We start from the raw sequence: 16,576 nt of genomic DNA on the forward strand, positions 1-16,576 counted from the left end.
GTCAGCAGTGGAGAAAGCATAAAAATAACAAAATGACTGCCTTTGATGTTCTAACTCTTGCTATGACCTAGAACAATGTTGCTTTCAGAATTGCAAATGAAACTGGCACTCAAAAAGGATAATAAATGAGCAACTTTCTTTAATTTCTTCTCTGTGTTCACATGGACAATGTTTGGTCATTCTGTACTTGCTTCATGACTCCCCTGTGCTGTCCATTCTGGTAGCCACTAGCCACATATGGCTATTTGAGTTTAAATATGATTTAACTAAAATTAAATAAAATAATTCAATCCCTCCTTCACACTATCCACATTTACAGTGTTCAGTAGCCACCCGTGGCCAGTCGCTGTTGTATTGGACAGTGCAGAGTGTACATTTCCATCATTGCAAGAAGTTTCCTGTGAGAGAACTGCCCTCTCCTGAGAGAGAAAGCCCAGATGAACTTGCTTTCTACTTTAGAAAGAAGATTGGCGCTGTTTTCCTTCTGCCATAGTCATGTTTCTGGTGGCTCAGAGAAATATTGGTCTTTTTTCATTTACAAGGTTTATGCCTTTATTTTACTTTTATTAAGAGTTTTATTCTGTTTGTTATCTCTTCTCTAGTATCTTCATTCCTTTGAAGTTAGAACAGAGATAGAAAAACCATAGATGGAGGTTCATTGGCTGGTGCTGCTGAGGTGTGTGACATCTCATAGTGACATTCCTTTGGGAGAGACTCACCATTACTTGTCCTGTCTTCACCTCTCCATATCTTGAAACGAGTTTTAGTTTCAGAGTTTATAAAGTTTTAGGGAATAGAGTCATGCTATTTAAGTCAACATAGCAAACTAAGAAGAGACTCAAGTATACATCAGGATGTTATTGAATTCATTAATAATGAGAAGAATAACTGATAAGAAGACCACATATTATTGTCAGCTGGCCTGCTCTACATGAGCTGAAATTTCAGATTATAATCAAAGGGTTTCCGGGTACACATGGGACCGGAGAAGACTTAATCAGATTATTTTAGCATCATCTATCTTCGATTCATGGTTATCAACTTCTGTCTTATGCGTGTGTCTGTCAGGTTGTCCTAATATCAGGTAGGTTAATATTGTTTCTTGGAAAAGCTGTTTGCCACTCTTCCCCGCAGTTTTTCTAGCCTTCCAGAGGAACATTTTTCTTCTACTGATTTTTTAAAAATTCAGGCTGATTATGATTAAATTCATTTAAGGGTCACTTTCCTGTTTGAGCCATGCCAGGTACAGGTTGAGAGACCATCTTTATTGTGTTTTGGTCATTACTTTTTTTTGCTCAAAGATTTGACTGTATTTCCATGTTTTAGGTTCCCTGGAGTGTCCTAACTCCTCTCTGCACTAAATACGGATTTCTGTTGTCGTCATGCTAAATTTCTAAAATTTCTGTTAGGGTTTTCTACATCTACATCTAGACTTTACAGCCGATCTATTTCCAAAGTCTAGTTTCACACTTCTAAATACAGATTTATCTAAATACCTAGATATTTCTATTGAGTTATTTCCTATTAATTCCTCAAATAAAAAATACCAAAACTGAAGTTCTCTCAAATCCCTCAAAAACTATATAACCTTTCCTTTTCAATTTCTTTTATGACTGTTTAATCCCTGTCCATTTAGAACATTCATCTCCTCAAATTTTTTTAGTTATGAAGTTGTCTTGCTTTTTTCTTTGACATTTTATCTACTCCTTTTTCTTTCTATTACTTCCATTCTGTTCTGTGTGGCTTACCTAAGTAATCTCCAAATTCTCCTCATCTTAATCTATCCTATTTTGTCTTTCCTCTCTGAACAGAAACTTTGGTTTATGCATCTTTGATTCTGAAACAGATTTGTCATTATTTTGTGATAATATAATCTGATTTTATTTGATATTTTACACTCTGAACTACCTTAATTGTTAATTTTAATCATTTAGAATATTTATGTGTGCTCTGTTTTTTAGTGTGATGAACAAGTCTGGGGTGAATCGTGTAGTTTGGAAGCGACCTCGGCTCACTCACAATGGACCTGTTAGAAGGAGCACAGTTATTGACCAGATTCCTTTCCTGGCAGTAGCAAGAGCACTTGGTAAGTATGACTTATATTTGCTGAAATCATACTGTATTTTCTACGATATATAGTGGTAAAGTAAAAGGGGAGACTGAGAACTAAACTCTTACTTGGCACGTAATAATGGGGGTAGAAATATGGTATGTTAAATGCTTTAAAATTGAATTGAGGGGAAGGTTAAAGTGTGGATTTCAGTGCCAGTTGCTCTTTGATCACGAATCATGTTCAATGTTTTGCTAATTCGCAGCCATACTTGGGGAAGTATAGGTATGCCCAGACTTGATGTTACCCCTAAAACTATTTATAAGTGTCCTGCCTTACTATAGCGCTTCATATTTCTTTTTAAGTACCTTCAAGGTTCTATTTTTCTTCAACTAGCAAAGTAAATTGCCCATGACAAAGTAAAAATAGTTGTTTTGTAGTCCACTGGTTTTGGAAGGAAGGCTAGAGAATTATAGCTATGGAAATACCTTACTATGAATGTTCTGGTTAAGTTTTCTTCTAAAGAAAATTTGTCGTAGGAAATTCCAATTTTTCCTTTTCTCCTTCATTCCTCTAACAGATGCTTGAGTACTGGCTTGGTGCCATGCTCTGTGTTAGGCTTTGGAGAGATAATACAGATATACTCTTTCCTCACGGAGCGAGACTATATAGTTGGGGAGACAATGAACAAGTAAGCTTGTAAACGAAATCATTACAAATTGGGAAATATTATGAGAGAAAGAAACAGAGTCCTGTGATAAGGAAAAATTTGAAGGAAAAATATATTACAGATAGTATGGTGGAAATGCTCCTCTTAGGAAGTGTTATTTTGCTGAGATTTGATGACAGAAGGAGCAATTCTTGTGTGGAGCCTGTGGAGTAATATTCAAGGCATGGATCCTAAATTGGGAAGGAGCTTGGCATATTCTCGGAACTATCGAAAGGCTGGAGTTAGTGAGGCAGACATGGGCCATATCGTGGCAAATGCTTGCATTCTAGTCTGAATGTACTCGGAAGAATTGAAGGAAATTAAACTAAGGAGTAACATCATATCATTTGCATTTTCAAAAGCTCATTTTACCTATCATATTACTATCTCTTGTTCATCTTTGGTGATCAAATGCAAATAGTCCCAGTTTTCATGGAACCTATAACCTTCTTGGGGTAATAGTTAATAAACATGAGAAAATTAATCTAAAAAAGATGTCATAAAGGAATTAAACTAGATGATGCACCAGTAATTGGTGGGAGGGGTAGAAGGTAGCAAGGGAGAGCTACTTTAGAGAGGATGATCAGGGAATATTCATTAAAAAGTGATATTTTTAAGGCTTGAAGAGGAAGGGGCCAAGGAAAATCACAGTCAAAGCAGAGCTGTAGCATTCACAAAGCCCATTAGGAAATTAAAGGACATTTGATTTGGTGGTATATAAGATTGTGGGTTGTCCCGTATATATGTTCTTTTCTTACTAAATAATATCCTAATTTCTTTTTGTGAAGTTACATCTCCCCTACCATGTGCAGTCTAAATTTAGACATTCCTATTCAGGGTCCTTTTGTAAAACATAAAAGGTCAGGCATATGACCCCAGCTAGATCAGTCAGATTCTCTATTGCAGGATTTTGAGTTGTGAATCTTGGAAAGACAAACTTTAAAAACAAGCACTGGTTAGAATGAATTAATCCTAATGATATTGACCCCCTTCAGTAGTGTGCATTGATATGGTTGGGTTTTCCTACTGAATTGCTTGGACCTGCCCTGTTTCCATACCTGCTCCTCTACCTTCTTGTCTATTATGTAAGCTACTTGGTTGTCTTATCAGTTCCCTTTTTGGCCTAAGTTAACATGAGCTGGAAATTGTCATTAGCAAGCAAAGAATCCTAATGGAGCAAGGGAAGGGCTTGATGTCTTTAAGGAACAGGGTTGAAGCCAGTGTGAGTTAGATGTATAAAGTGAAGGTGGAGATGAAGATTTTTACCCAATTAACAAGTGCTGTGCAGGGAGATAGGCGAAAAAGGTGGCAGAGTAAGACGGTGAGGTCGAAACCTCCTCCCACACACACACAAAGGAAGCAACTACAGTAGATACAACTATCCTGGAAGACAACCTGAGGACTGCAGGATAGACCACTTATACCTGGTGGAGAAGAGAAGACCACACAGAGAAGGGTAAAGTGGCAGAGCCATGATTGATCAGGACCCGAGCCCTTTCCCCATCCCAGCCTACAAGAGGGAGGAAGAAGAATGGAGCAGGGAAGGGGATAATTGCTCAGGAATGTTGCATACCTGGCTCTGGAGACCTGCCCTGGGAACATGAGTCCACATTGCATTGGGCTTTGGTGATTAACAGGGCTGGACACCAGGGAGAGTTGGAGCACTTGGGGAGACTGATAGTCCTGCCGCTTGTGGAGGACAGGTATGCTCTGATGGTCCTGCTGAAACCCAAAACAGAGGTGCCAGTTTGAAAGATTTAACAGGAGTGGGAAGGGTGCCAGAAGGGGGAGGGTTGGACAGAGCTCTCTCTGCGGAAGATAGTGTAGGTGGACGACACTTCCCCAGCCCTCCCTTGGCCCAACAGGTCAGGCACTCTCAGGAGCCTCAGATGCTCTATCCCCCTCACTGGTAGCTCAGCCCTAAAGAGCTTCCCTGCATATCCACCCAGCCCAGCAGTGTCAGGCTTTGCTTCCTGGCAGGTGGAGGAAAACTTTGCTGCATGGCAGGCAGAGGGAAGCTTTCCCAGCTTTGTTGGTCCTAATTCAGCCTAACTGGGGAGGTGCCTACGGGAAGCAGCTCCAAGTGCTCCTTTATCATTGTGGGCAGCCCAGCCCAGGGTGCACGTGCCCCAGAGCCCACCCCGTTAGCCCAGCAGCACCTCCATTGCTGCAGGGCAGGCAGAGGGTGGCCCTGCCTACAGCAATCCCAGGAGAAGCCCTGCTGCTTAGCTCACAAAGGGCCTGCTGAGGTGAGCTGCCATTTGTGGTGGACTAAGATAGACCACTGACAGAGGACAAGCAGAAAGGTGGCCTGCACACGGCCCAGCAACAGCAGTTGGGGCTGCACTGCAGAAGAGAACCAGGCACTGGAGAGTAAAGAGTCTTGAGCTTTTGGATTCCACAAGACACCTACTTCATAAAACCATTGCTTTCTAGATCAGGAAACATAGCTGATCTCATACAATGGAAGAAGTGCAGAAACCCTGACAAAATGAAAAGGCAGGGGAATATGTTCCAAACAAAACTAAAAGACAAGACATCAGAAAGAGGGCTAAATGAAATGGAGATCGCCAATCTTCTACCACTTCAGCATTTTATTAAAAATAATAATAATAAAGAGAGAAATGTGGTATCCACATATAAATCAAGTATAAAAATCAAATTAGTATTCATATTTGAACTGACTGTTTATAGTTCATAATGCATGAGCAAAACCGAAGGTTTCTGTGATGGCTGCCCTTGTACTGTTCACCATGTAAGAACTTATTCACTATGTAAGAATTTGTTCCCCATGTAAGAACTTGTTTGTTATGCCTCAGAAGATTGGAGACTGACAAAAATCAGGCTTGGGGTGGCTTAATCATTGTGCATTGAGCATTGACTCCCCTATACAGAATTTTATTGTTGTTAACAACCATTTGATCAATAAATATGAGAGATGCCCTCACACACACACAAAAAAGTATACACTTCCAATGGTAAAATAAAAAGTAACCTGGATGTAATGAATATAGTCAAGATATTGTAACAGCTTGGTATGGTGATAGGTGGTACCTCGAATTGTCATGTATATAAATGTTGAATCACTATGTTGTACACCCAAAACTAATGTAATGTAATACTGTGTGTCAACTACCCTTCAATAAAGAATAATTATCTACAAAAAAAAAAAGATTTCAAAGTAACAGTCATAAATATGCTTACTGATCTGCAGAAAAGATCTCAGGGAGGACTTCAACAAAGAGGTAGAAAAGTTGAAAAAGAACCATCAGAGCTGAAGAATACAGTAACAAATGAAATACACAATGGAGGGAATGAATAATAGATTGCTTCAAGTAAAGAAGATAATCAGTGAGATGGAAATTAGAGAACAGAAACACAGCTAAGTGGAGGAACTGAGAGAAGAACAATTTCTAGGAGTGAAGGAAGGATAAGAGAGCTCTGTGACCAAATGAAACAATATTTGCATAGTAGGGGTACCAGAAGAAGAGAGAAACAAAGGGGTAGAAAGTCTGTTTGAAGAAATAATTGCTGAAAAGTTCCCAATCTGGAGAAGGAAATAGACACCAAGGTCCTAGGAGCTCAGAGAGCCGTTAAAAAAAGGAACTCCATGAAGACAATACCAAGACATAGAATAACTAAAATGACAAAGATTAAGGACAGGGAGAGGCATTTAAAGCAGTCAGAGAGAAAAAAAGATCACTCACACGGGAAACTCCATCAGGCTATCAGCAGACTTCTCAGCAGAAACTTTACCGACCAGAAGGGAGTGATTCTTTATTTCTCTCCCTTCTTGTTCCTCCTCCTCCATTCTTTATATGCTAGGTGTTTTATTTTGTGCTCTTTTGTGTCTCCTTTGACTGCTTTTGTGGGTAGTTGATTTTATTTTTTGCCTTTAGTTCGTATTTGGTTGGTCTGCTTTCTTTGCTGTGATTTTATTTTCTCTGGTGACATCTATTTAGCCTTAGGAGTGCTTCCATCTAGAGCAGTCCCTCTAGAATACCCTGCAGAGGTGGTTTGTGGGAGGCAAATTCCCTCAACTTTTGCTTGTCTGGGAATTGTTTAATCCCTCCTTCATATTTAAATGATAATCGTGCTGGATACAGTGTCCTTGGTTCAAGGCCCTTCTGTTTCATTGCATTAAATATATCATGCCATTCTCTTCTGGCCTGTAAGGTTTCTGTTGAGAAGTCTGATGATTGCCTGATGGGTTTTCCTTGTAGGTGACCTTTTTTCTCTCTCTGGCTGCCTTAAATACTCTGTCCTTGTCTTTGATCTTTTCCATTTTAATTATTATATTTCTTGGTGTTGTCCTCCTTGGGTCCTTTCTGTTGGCTTTCATTGTGTAGAGACTATTTCCTCCCCCAGGTTGGGGAAGTTTTCAGCAATTATATCTTCAAAGACACTTTGTATCACTTTTTCTCTCTCTTCTTCTGGTACCCCTATAATGTGAATATTGTTCTGTTTGGATTGGTCACAGAGTTCTCTTAATAATTCTTCTGTTCCTAGAGATACTTTTATCTCTCTCTCCCTCAGCTTCTCTGTATTCCTGTTCTCTGATCTCTATTCCATTAACAGTCTCTTGCACATCGTCCAGTCTGCTCTTAAGACCTCTGTCAGTTGTTTCATTTCTGTTATCTCCCTCCAGATTTCATCCCTTAGCTCTTGCATATTTCTCTGCAGGTCCATCAGCATGGTTATGACCTTTATTTTGAATTCTTTTTCAGGAAGATTGTTTAAATCTATCTCCCCAGGTTCCCTCTCAGGGGATGTCTGGGTTATTCTTGTCTGTATCAAATTCTTCTGCCTTTTCATGGCGATAGAGGTAGTTGTAGGCAGTTGGCCTGTGTGTCAGCTGGGAGAACAAAGTCCCTTCTTGCTTGCCTGTCGCCTTCCCTTCCTTTGAGAATGGCAAAACCTAGTGGCTTGTGCTGGGCAGCTGTGCACCGATGGGGCCTCTGTGTCCGGTCGTGGCCGCTGCAGAGGATGCTCTGCGTGGCTGCTGTGGGCGTGGCTGGTCTCAGTTTGCTGCTCCGCTATGGCAGCGCCATGCCAGAGTGGAAATGGGCGGAGGCTGTTTACCACCATGAGTGGTCTCAGAGCTGCGCTCCCGCTCAGGGCTCAGGGGTTTAGGGCACTCAAAGTTCCCTGGGATTCACAGCTGCTGGTCTGAGTGTGCCAGGATGCTTCCATCCAGCTGTGAGGCTCCTGTGCCTTTAAGACTTTCAAAAAGCACTCGCTTTTCTTTCGTCTCAGGGGTGCTGGTGGTGGGAACCCGCTTACAGGTTTTACTGTTCCGTTTCTGCTAGTATCCAGCACACCACGCACTGTGTGTCTGCGCTCCCGGTGTGGATGACTAGGGCTGGGTATTTAGCAGTCCTGGGCTCCCTCTTCCTTCCTGCTCTGACTCCTCTCCTCCTGCCAGGGAGCTGGGGTGCGGGGCGCGCTCGGGTCCCGCTGGGCCGCGGCTTATATCTTACCCCCTTCGTGAGGCGCTGGGTTATCACAGGTGTAGATGTAGCCTGGCTGTTGTACTGTATCTTCTGGTGTCTCTTTTAGGAATAGTTGTATTTGTTGTATTTTCAAGAATATATATGATTTGGGAGGAGATTTCCACTTCCCTACGCACACCACCATCTTGGCTCCTCCCCAGACCAGAAGGGAGTGGCATGAAATATTTAGTGTACTGAAACTAAGGGACCTTCAACCTCTACTAAGCAAGATATCATTCACATATGAAGAAAAGATTAAAAATTTACCAGATAAGGCTGAAGGAATCTACAACCAGTAAACTGGCTTTGAAGGATGTGTTAAAAGGACTTCTGTAGATAGAAATGTTCTTAAGCCTAAATAAACCCACAGTAAATGTAGTAGACCAGATACTTACAAAGCAAGTATGAAATTAAAATAACGCAAAAGCAGTAAAAACCAGCTATATACAAAATCAGAGGAGGGATACACAAGAGATGCAAATTATGACATCTAATACATAAAATGTTGAAGAAGAATTAAAAAGAAGCACTTTTAGACTGTGTTTGAATAGAGCAATCATCAACTTAATAGATTGGTATATAGTTAGAAAACTACACACGAACCTTATGGTAACCACAAATCTAAAGACTATAAGAAATACACAAACACTTAAAAAAGAGAAGTCCAGTAACAACATTAAAGGACACCATCAAGTAGCAAGAGAAGAATATAAGGAAGAATGGAACAGAAAGGAATTATAAAACAACTAGAGAACAATTAATAAATGGCAATAAATATGTACCAATAATTACCTTATATGTAAATGGAGTGAATGCATCAATCAAAAGACATAGAGTTGCAGAGTGGATGAAAAACAAGACCCATCTATATGTAGCCTACAGGAGACTCATTTTAGACCTAAAGACATTCACAGTCTGAAAAATGAATGGATGGAGAAATATATTTCATGTAAATAATAGGGAGAAAACAGGAGTAACAGTACTTATACAGACACAAAGACTTCAAAATGAGGAAATTAACAAGGCCCCAAGAAAGACACTGCATAATGATAAAGGGGTCAGTTCAATAAGAGGATATAACCATTATAAGTATTTCTGCACCCAACACAGGAGCACCTAAACATGTAAAACAAATACTAAGAGAATTAAAAGGTTAAATAGACTGGAACTCATTCATATTAGGAGACTTTAAAATACCACTTATCAATAGATCAACCACACAAAAAATAAGGAAACAGAGGCACAGAACAACATGTCAGATCAGATGCTCTTGACATATATCTACAGAGCATTCCACCCTAAAGCAGCAGGTTACCCATTTTTCTTAGGTCTATATGGAATGTTCTCCAGAATAGGTCACATATTAGGCCATAGAAAGACCGTCAATAAATTTAAAAAGATTGAAATTGTATCAAGCAACTTCTCACACCACAATGGTATAAAACTAGAAATAAATTACCCAAAGATAAAAAAGCCCACAAACACATGGAGACTAAACAATGTGCTTCTAAAGAAGATTGAAGAGAATCAGTGGATGAACAAACAAATCAAAACAAGTAAAGCAATACATGGAGACAAATGTAAATAAAAATACAGTAGCCAAATTTATGGGATGCTGATAAAGTGTTTCTAAGCGGGAAGTACACAGCAATACAGGCCTACCTGAAGAAACAAGAACAATCCCAAATGAACCGTCTAAATTCACAATTAAAGAAACTAGAAAAAGAAGAACAGATGAAACGCAACGTTACTAGAGGAGGGACATAATAAAAATCAAAGCAAAAATAAATAAAATCAAGAAGAATAAAACAATAGAAAAAGTCAGTGAAACCGAGAGCTGGATCTTTGAGAAGATAAACAAAGAGACAAACCTTTAGCCTGACTTCCAAGAAAAAAGAGACAGTACACACATAAGCAAAATCAGAAATGAAGATGGAAGAGTCACAACAGATACCACAGAAATACAACAGATTATTAGAGAATTCTATGAAGAACTATGTGCCAATAAATTAGGAAATCTAGGAGAAAAGGACCTATCCCTAGAAAAATAAAACCTTCCAAGATTGATCCATGAAGAAACAGAAAATCTGTACTAACCAATTACCAGCCACAAAATTGAACTGGTAATCAAAAAACTCCCAACAAACAAAAGACAGGACCAGATGGTTTCGCAGCTGAATTCTACCAAACATGTAAAGAAGAGCTAATACCCATCCTTCTTAAAGTATTTCAAAAAGTAGAAGATGGAATACTTCCAAACTCATTCTGTGAGGCCAGGATCAATCTTAATACCAAAAGTAGAAAAAACAGTACAAAAAAAGAAAATTTTAGACCAATATCCTGATGAACATAGATACAAAAATCCTCAGCAAAATATTAGCAAACCAAATTAAAAAATGCAACAAAAATATCATCTAACACACGCAAGTAGAATTTATTCCAGCGGTGCAAAATGGTACAATATTTGCAAATCAATGAATATCATACCCAACATTAACAAAAACAAAGATAAAACCACAACTCAGTAGATGCTGAAAAGGCATTTGACAAAATTGAACATCCATTCGTGATAAAAAATGCTTAACCACATGGATATAGGTTACATGGAACCAGAGGGTACATACCGCAATATAATAAAGCCATATATGACAAACCCACAGTTAACATCATACTCAATGGTGAAAAACTGAAAGCTTTTCCTCCAAGATTAGAAACAAGACAAGAATTTCCAGTGTATTTTTATTCAACAAAGTACTGCAGGTCCTAGCCACAGCAGTCAAAATAGATAAAGAGGTAAAAGGCATGCAAATTGGTAAGGAAGAAATTACTGTTAATGATTGCAGATGACATATACAGAGAACTGTAAAGACTTCACAAAAGAACTGTTGGAACTAATAACTAGATTCAGCAAAGTTAAAAGTTAGAAAATTAATACACAGAAACATGCTGCTTTCCTGTATACTAACAATGAACTAGCAGAAAGAGAAATAAGGAAAACAATTCCATTGACAATTGCAGTAAAAAGAATAAAATACCTCGGAAGGAACATAACCAAGGAGGTAAAAGACTTATACCCTGAATACTATAAGACACTCATGAGAGCAATTAAAAGAAGACAGCAACAAATGGAAATCTACCCCATGCTTTTGGATTGAAAGAAATAATACTGCCAAAATGACTGTCCTGCCCAAAGCAGTCTACAGATTTGATGCAATCCCTATCAAAATATGAATGACATTTTCCAATGAACTAGAGCAAATAAGCCTAAAATTCATACAGAACCATAATAGACCCTGAATAGCCAAAAGAAAGAAGAACAAAATGGGGGTGGGGTATTATGCTCACTGACTTCAAGCTCTACTTCAGAGCTACGGTAATCAAAACAATTTGTTACCAGCACAAGGACAGACCCATAGATCAATAGAACAGAATAGAGAGTCCAGATAGAAGCCCATGCATCTGTGGTCATGTAGTAAATAATAAAGGAGTCATGGATATACAATGGGGAAAAGATAGCCTCTTCAACAAATGGTGTTGGCAAAACTGGACAGCTACATGTAAGAGAATGAAACTAGATTATTGTCTAACTCCACACACAAAATTAAACTCAAAATGGATCAAAGACTTGAATATAAGTCGTGAAACTGTAAAATTCATAGAAGAAAACATAGGCAAAACCTCTTGAATATAAACATGAGCATCTTTTTTCCTGAACACATCTCCTTCGGAAAGGGAAACAAAATAAAAAAATGAGCAAATGGGACTCTATCAAGCTAAAAAACTTCTGTACAGCAAAGGACACCATCAGAACAAAAAGGCATCCTGCAGGGGTTGATGGGTGGGAGGTGAGGGGGATAAAGGGGCATAAAAATTCTCAATCATAATATAAGTTGGTCATGGGTATGGTAATAGAGCATGGAGACTATAGCCACTGATTTTGTAACATCTTCCTATGCTGACGGTAACTGTACTAGGTGGGTGAGGATATAATAATATGGGTAACTGTTGAACCACCGTTTTGTATACTTGAAATCAGTAAAGGATTATATACCAACTGTATTTCTTTAAAATAAAAAAATAAAGAAGGGGTATGCAGGCCAAGGTAAGGTGTTTGGTAAAGACACTATGGGTAGTAGGCAAAATCTGAATCCTATAGGCTTTCTTAGACCATGACAGAAATTTTATTTTAAGTGCTTTTGGAAAGGGATTGGCTCCACATCCCTTCCCAAGGGGTGGAAGGTAAGGGAGGAAATGTACCACAGTGGCTAAGAGATAAAGTTTGGAGCCAAAATTCACAATGCTTTTATTTACCGTACAGACTTTGGCAAATTAATATATTGTGACACAGTTTTTTTGTCTGTAAGATGGTGCTAATAATGGTACCTACCTCATACTGTTGTATTAGATGACTTAATACATGTGAAGTTCTTAAAAGTAGTGCCTGGTACATAGTAGATGCTCTATAAATGTTTGCTGTTACTATTGTTTGTTGAAGTAGGTCAGTGGCATGATCCAGTTTGTTTTTGGCCAGTAGTTCAAATGCACAGGGAGGAGCCTCTGCTACGTCCCTGTAGCTGCTGTAGGCAGGGCCCCATTCTGGCTCTCCTGGCGCGATGGGGGAGTACATCAGGTGTGTGAGAACAGTGCTTGCTGGGAGGAAGGAGCAGGAGGCTGAGAATCGCATTTGGGGGCCGCAGCACTGCGTTCCTAGCCAGCGGGATGGAGCATCTGAAGCTCTTGAAAGTTCTCAACCTGCTGGGCCGAGTTTGCTGGGACGATTTTGTCCACTTGCCCTTTCCCCTGAGCAGCAAGCTCTGTGTGATCCTTGCCCTGTTAGTGCCCCTCTTACTGTTGGGTAGTCTTTCAAAGTGCCACCTTTCTTTTGTCCCCTATAAGTGTCTGGAATCTCAGTCTCTCCAAGTATTCCATCTGTCTTTGCTTTCCAGCCCCACTAATCTCCAGAGCAGATGTCCAGGGCTGGGTGTTCAGCAGTCCTGGGCTTCGACTCCCTCCCTGCTTCATTTCTTTTCTGCCTGTGATCTGCAGTGGGGGGAGGGCTTGGGTCCCACCGGATCGCATCTTTGTTACTTAACCCTTTTCTATGACGTCTTCTCTTTTCCATAGATGTAGGCAGTCTGTTCTGCAGTCTTTGGGTTGCTCTTTCAGGATTAGTTGTATTTGCTGTCTTTCCATGTTATATGTGGTTTCCAGAGGAGGTTTCTGCCTCCCTTCTCATGCCACCATCTTTTTCCCATCTCTCGCCTCCTGGCTTTAGAGCTTTAAAGGACGGGATGACTTTGTTAGAACTAATAGCTAATTTCTTTCAAGTTGAAGCTAATATTCATTGACTATTCCAAATACCTTAAGGTCCTTAATAATTATGCTCACTCTACTCTGCCTGTGTTGTATAAATGGGAAAATAAAGCCTGGATGATAACATAGTATTTACAACATAGTTTCCTGAATATCTTAGGCTCACTGTTGAGACCTACTGCTCAGGAAAAAAAAAGATTCTTTTCAAAATGTTGCTCCTTATTGATAATGCACCGGTCATCCAAAAACTATGATGGAGGTATACAATGAGATGAATGTCTTTTTCATGCCTACTAACACAGCATCTATTCTGGAGTCCGTGGATCAAGGAGTCATTTTTGACTTTGAAGTCTTGTTATTTAAAAAATATATTTCATAAGGCTATACCTGCCATAGACAGTGATTGCTCTGATGGATTTGGGCAAAGTAAACGTAAATCTTCTGGAAAGGATTCACCATTCTAGATACCATTAAGAACATTCAGGATTCATGGTAAGAGGTCAAAATATCAACATGAATAGGATTTTTGAAGAAGTGGGTTCCAACCCTCATGGATAGCTTTCAAGGATTCGGGACTTCAGAGGAGGATGTAACTCAGATGTGGTGGAAAAAGTGAGAGAACTAGAATTAGAAGTGGCACCTGAAGATGTGACTGAACTGCTGCAGTCTCATGATAAAGCTTTAATGGATAAGGAGTTGCTTCTTACGGGTGAACAAAGTGGTTTCCTGAGATGGAATCTTCTTCACAGCAGTGAAGATGCTGTGAAGATTGCTGAAATGAGAACAAAGGATTTAAAATACTCTATAAACATAGTTCATAAAGCAGTGATAGTATTTGAGATAGTTGATCCCAATATTGAAAGAAGTTCTTCTGTATAAAATGCTGTCAAATGGCATCACATGCTACAGAGAAACTGAAAAGAAGGATATACTTCATTGTTGTCTTACTTTAAGAAATCTCCATAGCCACTGCAGCCTTCAGAAATCATTGCAGATGAGAAAACCACCATCAACATCAAGGCAGAACCCTCCACCAGCAAAAAAGATTATGACTTGCTGAAAGCTCAGGTGATGGTTAGCAATATTTAGCAATAACAAAATTTTAAAGATATATACATTGTTCTGTAGACATAATGCCATCTCACACTTTATAGCCTGTGTATAAATATTTCTATATGCACTGTGAAAAACAAAAAAAAAATCATTTGATTGCCTTTATTGCAGTAGTCTAGAATCAAATATGCAATATCTCCGAGAGGTATGCCTGTATTGCTACATTTCTCCCCAAAGTTATTGTGCCTGGTTATTAAAATCCCACTGTATTAGTGACTTACTGCTGTCTAACAGAATACTCCCAAACTTAGCAGTGTAAAACATTATCCCACATGGTTTCTGTGGCTCAGGAACCTGGGAGTAGCTTAACCTAGGTGGTTCCAGCTCAGGGTCTCTCGCATGGTTGCAATCAAGATGTCATTTATAGCTGTGGTCATCTAGCTATGGGACATTTGCTTCTAGGATGGCTTACTTATATTGTTGTTGGCAGTATTCCTCAGTTCTTTGCCCTGTGGGCCTCTTCTTAGGGTTGCTTGAATGTCTTCATGCTGTGACAGCTGGCTTCCCCAGGTGGGTAATCCAAAAGAGCAATGCGGTAGCCACAGTGTGTTTTTATGATCTCGTGTCATAAGTGATACATCATTAGTCATCCTTATTTGTGAGCACTGAGACACTAAATTCTAGCCCACTCTTAAAAGAAGGGGAATTAAGCCCTGCATAAAAAGAGTATCAGAGAATTTGTGCACATATTTAAAAACCACACACAGAGTTCACACTTCTTCGATTGTTCATTCATTTACGAAATACTTATTAAGTACCTGCTATGTGCCAGGTACTGGGGACTCAGCAATGAACAAAACAATAAAAAATTCCTGGACTAATGGAAATCTCTTCTGTGAAGAGAAAACAGATAATAAACTAAAATAGTGGCATACAGAGGGCATTCAAAGACTTGCAATTGAATGAGGAATTGACTGTAGATAGAAAAGGGGAAAAGGTCCACTGACTATAAGCCCTGAGATACTCTCAATGTGAAGACGTGGGGGTATGAATGGAGGAACAAGGCAAAACAAAAGTGAGAAAGAGCCACAAGTGAAATAGAAAGTAATTCAGTGGAGAGTGTCTTAAAAGCTAAATGAAGAAAGTTGTTGAAGAAGTTGTTCAGGAAAGTTGTTCAAGTTTGTTAAAAAATAAGATATATACTTTGCTAAATGCCAATTATACCCAATTTTAAGAAATATATTTTATTTTATTTTATTTTGTTTGGTTTGGTTTTGTTATCATTAATCTAAAATTACATGAAGAACATTATGTTTACTAGGCTCCCCCTTCACCAAGTCCCCCCCACAGACCCCTTTACAGTCACTGTCCATCAGCCTAGTGAGATGCTGTAAAATCACTGCTTGTCTTCTCTGTGCTGCCAAGTGCTCCCCGTGCTCACTCCACACTATACATGCTAATCGTAATGCCCCCTTTCTTTTCCCCCCCCCTTATCCCTCCCTTCCCACCCATCCTCCCCAGTCCCTTTCCCTCTGGTAACTGTTAATCCATTCTTGGGTTCTGTGATTCTGCTGCTGTTTTGTTCCTTCAGTTTTCCTTTGTTCTTATACTCCCCATATGAGTGAAATCATTTGATACTTGTCTTTCTCTGCCTGGCTTATTTCACTGAGCATAATACCCTCTAGCTTCATCCATGTTGTTGCGAATGGTAGGATCTGTTTTTTTCTTACGACTGAGTAATGTTCCATTGTGTATATGTACCAAATCTCCTTTATCCATTCATCTACTGATAGACATTTAGGTTGCTTCCATATCTTGGCTATTGTAAATAATGCAGTGATAAACATAGGGGTGCATCTGTCTTTTTAAACCTGGAGTGCTGCATTCTTAGGCTAAATTCCTAGAAGTGGAATTCCTGGGTCAAATGATATTTCCATTTTGAGCATTCTGGTGAACCTC

At 39.4% G+C, this 16,576-nt stretch overlaps 1 protein-coding gene across 4 annotated transcripts in view; it reads left to right on the forward strand.

Annotated features, from left to right (window-relative positions):
- Positions 1-16,576, forward strand: part of LOC130683540 (protein phosphatase 1D-like) — a 223,398-nt gene that overhangs the window by 30,652 nt on the left and 176,170 nt on the right. For all 4 annotated transcript variants that reach the window (XM_057501272.1, XM_057501271.1, XM_057501270.1 and 1 more), the window contains exon 3: positions 1,962-2,086. In XM_057501272.1, coding sequence (XP_057357255.1) covers positions 1,962-2,086 — 125 coding nt within the window. The remainder of the gene's footprint in view (positions 1-1,961; positions 2,087-16,576) is intronic.

The sequence above is a fragment of the Manis pentadactyla genome, chromosome 4 (assembly GCF_030020395.1).
Source record: "Manis pentadactyla isolate mManPen7 chromosome 4, mManPen7.hap1, whole genome shotgun sequence".
NCBI classification, from domain to species: Eukaryota; Metazoa; Chordata; class Mammalia; order Pholidota; family Manidae; genus Manis; species Manis pentadactyla.